The sequence below is a fragment of the Octopus bimaculoides genome, chromosome 1 (assembly GCF_001194135.2).
Source record: "Octopus bimaculoides isolate UCB-OBI-ISO-001 chromosome 1, ASM119413v2, whole genome shotgun sequence".
Taxonomy (NCBI): domain Eukaryota; kingdom Metazoa; phylum Mollusca; class Cephalopoda; order Octopoda; family Octopodidae; genus Octopus; species Octopus bimaculoides.
The window spans coordinates 8,295,656-8,299,442 of NC_068981.1; the positions used below are offsets into that span (position 1 = coordinate 8,295,656).

General features: G+C 39.5%; 1 protein-coding gene across 3 annotated transcripts in view; it reads left to right on the forward strand.

The window, feature by feature from the left end:
- Nucleotides 1-3,787, forward strand: part of LOC106881134 (probable 18S rRNA (guanine-N(7))-methyltransferase) — a 21,158-nt gene that overhangs the window by 2,965 nt on the left and 14,406 nt on the right. For 2 of the 3 annotated variants that reach the window (XM_052978250.1, XM_014931404.2), the window contains exon 2: nt 2,452-2,489. In XM_052978250.1, the coding sequence (XP_052834210.1) occupies nt 2,452-2,489 (38 nt within the window). Of the gene's footprint in view, nt 1-2,451; nt 2,499-3,787 lie in introns of all 3 variants that reach the window. The other variant, XM_014931405.2, reaches the window with a different exon arrangement.

Sequence of the window (3,787 nt, forward strand, 5' to 3'; positions counted from 1 at the left end):
TCATAACCTGATCTAACAGCTTGATGCCTCTGTAATTATTTGTATCTAAAGCGTCCCCTTTACCTTTGTAGCAGTTGACTATGATGCTGCTACACCAGTCATTGGGTATGACTCCTTCGTGTATCACCTGGTTCGTAATACGGGTGACTAGGCTATAGCCAACACTGCCAGATATTTTGAGCATCTCTGCAGTGATTCCTGATGGGCCGGGGGCTTTCCCGGTCTTCATACTCTTAATTGCTTTATCTACCCTGGTACTATCAACTCGGATAGCTGGTCCCTCTATTGGGTCGACATACGGCAGGCTCTCTTTCTCCCATTCATTCTCTTTATTAAGCAAAATATTTTTAGAGACCCTTAAAATACTATTGTTGAGCCCCAATTTACTATTTTGTTGTATGGACCCCAGTTGAAAACCACTGCTCATAATTTCAATTCGTTTCAGAGGGGGTTCACTACAATGTTGATCATAAAAAATTTTGCGGTGGGACGATGGAGAAGTGTCGTAACCTAAGCATTTTCTAAGTTTTTATTTTCAAATTTATATATTTGAAACCTTAAAATTACATAACCGACACTTGAAAATGTATTTCTGCAAAACTGTTATTTGAAAAAAAAAATATTTTTTAAAGAAAGCATTTTAAAGAGAATTATGTGGAAACAATGTTGAGAATAATCCGAAATTCCTTCAGAGATTTTCTTTCTTTTTTTCTTTCAATGTGATCAATATAAATTTATATCCTTGGAAATGTATCTGCAAAATTTCTTCAAAAGATATTTATTTCTTCAGGATAAAAGTTGGGAGGAAACAAAATTAATTGGACATCTTCACTAATCGATACAACGCACCCACACACCCTGCATCTCATTCCACCTCTAACCTAAATCATCATCATCATTTAACATCTGCTTTCCATGCTGGCATGAGTTGGACAGTTTGACAGGAGCTGGTAATTTGGGCGGGTGGGGGCTGCACCAGCCTTTGTTTTGGTATGGTCTCTATGCCTGGATGCCATTCCTAATGCCAGCCACTTTAGTGAGTGTATTGGATGCTGTTTATGTGGCACTTGCGACCATACGCTCACAAGACAAAGGAGTGGAACCAAGAGATTCGAATATGAAAGGTGGACTGAGGTAGGCCTCTTACTTTAGAGGAAATCCTTGGCTACGTCAGTGGGACAAAGTAGGAGAGGAAGAAGAGAGAGAGTTAGAGAGACAACTGGAGTGACAGGGAGAGGGACTGCACACAGGAAATAGTGGGGGGGGGGGAGTATGGTAGTATAAGTGGTACAGAGGGGATAGAGGAGGATGTTTAGAGACAGCAAGTGGTGGTGAGAGGAATTGGAGTGACTGGGAGGGAAATAAAAAAACCCTGGCATTACCAAATTGCCATTGTCGCTTTACCTATTGGATTGTCTTAACTGATTTAGGATTAGGAAGGGCATCGATCAAAATCAGAATCTCAATCAAATGGAAAGTAAAATGGAAATTGTAGTTGTGGCCGATGCCAGTGCCACCTGACTGGCACCCATGCTGGTGACACGCAATAAGCACCATTCGTGCGAGGGTCGATGCCAGTGCTGCCTCACTGGCTCTCCATGCCGCTTCACTGGCTCCCTGCGCCAGTGGAGCATAAAAAGCACCATCTGAACGTGGTCGATGCCATCCACCACTCTCGACCCCGACTGACTCCTGTGCCGGTGGCACATAAAATCACTCACTACACTCTCCGAGTGGTTGGCGTTAGGAAGAGCATCCAGCTGTAGACACCTTGCCTGATCAGATTGGAGCCTGGTGCAGCCTTCCGGCTTGCCAATCCTCAGTCAAACCGTCCAACCCATACCAGCATGGAAGATGGATGTTAAACGATGATGATGATCCAGCCATAGAAATCATGCCACAACAGATAATTGGAGTCTGGCTAGCTCCATGTCAAACCGTCCAACCCATGCCAGCATGGAAAGTGGATGTTAAAAGATGATGATGATGTCTTATTGAGTCTACCTACCAACTGTGCACATAAATGGCAGTGCCCCAACATGGGCTGCAGCTCACAAGATGAAAGTGGTTCAATTCAATTCATACTACACAACTTTTCTTCTCCAAAATGAACTTCAAGTTTGCATTTCACTCTTGACCAAAACTCACAACAAAATCTCTCGTTTGTTTCACACCTATCTGTAGCCGTATAGATGACCAACACTTGCGGAAATTATTCTCCTCAACCATCTTCATGGTTCCTGCAAGTCTGGAAACACTAAATATTTCTCTTCCGTAATGGCAAATTGATTCTTCCGGTTCTATGATCAGATCATATTTTATCCACAATTCTATATCAACAGATCTCGAAACATTAAAAAAAAATATTTAGTTGTCATCTAACTTCAGTTTTTGCTAAAAGAAACACATTTCTAATGTTTTATTTTATTTTATTTCTCTTGACTTTTTCAGTTTTATAATGAAACAGAAGCTCAGAAATATACATCAAAGTAAGAAACGCAAGTATTTATTAATATATATATATGTTATATACATATTTAAGGTGCATGGCTTAGTGGTTAGAGTGGCAGGCTCACAATCATGAGGTAGTGAGTTCGATTCCCAGACTAGGCTGTGTTGTGTTCTTAAGCAAGACACCTTATTTCACGTTGCTCCAATTCACTCAGCTGTAGAAATGAGTGGCGACGTCACTGGTGCCAAGCTGTATCAGCCTTTGCCTTTCCCTTGGATAACGTCGGTAGCGGGGAGAGGGGAGGGTGGTATGCATGGGCGACTACTGGTCTTCCATAAACAGCCTTGCCCGGACTTGTACCTAGGAGGAAAACTTTCTAGGTGCAATCTCATGGTCATTCATGACCGAACAGGGGGGGGGGGGTCTTTACTCTTTTACACATTTAAATATACCCATGTATCTATAGTTATTTATGTTGTATACACATTAAACCTTTATATTTATTTGTTTTATACACAGTTACACATATGTGTTTATAATTGTTTTATGTACATAAGTATGTATTTATTGTCATTTATGTTATAAACACATATTTGTGTGATGCACATTTAAATACACACATATTTGTAGTTATTTTATTTATACATAAAGACATTATGTATAATACTGTTGTAATACTGTTATATACATATACACACATTTATAGCTGTGTCAACTATAATCGGTACTCTCTCTCTCTCCAGTCTCCAAAGGGGGATAACACTAATACTAATTGCGTTTATCTCCCTTGATTACTCTGTCCGACCTGTCGTATAAGAGGCACAGGGGAGGATTCTATAAAAATGAGAAGTTCGTTTTATTGTAATTTTCTTTTGATATAATCAGTAATTTTCATTTTAAAACATTCGTGTTTATTTAATTGTATTAACACCATGAAATTCTCATGAAGTAAGATTATTATTCTTGTTCTTATGTAACATTTTCTGGTGTTAGCTTCAGTAGCAAGACATGGGCTCTCAGTATTATCCATCAGATAATACTATTGTGTCTATACGTATATATATATCAATCCCTTCGCATGTCTTTTCTCTCTCCGTTTTTTTTTCATTTTCATTTTTTTTCCTTCTCTCAATCCTCTCTGTTGAAAAGCATAGTCTCAAAAAGTCAAAGATTTTTCCATTCTTCCCGAGTGTCAAACTTGTAACTTCACCTGTCTTTGTCTTTTGTTTTCTGTAAATTTGAACTATATATATACATATGTGTGTGTGTGTGTGTGTCCTTGACAAACCTCTCCTTCACATCTTCCCAACACTTCCCCCCACCCCCACCCTCCAC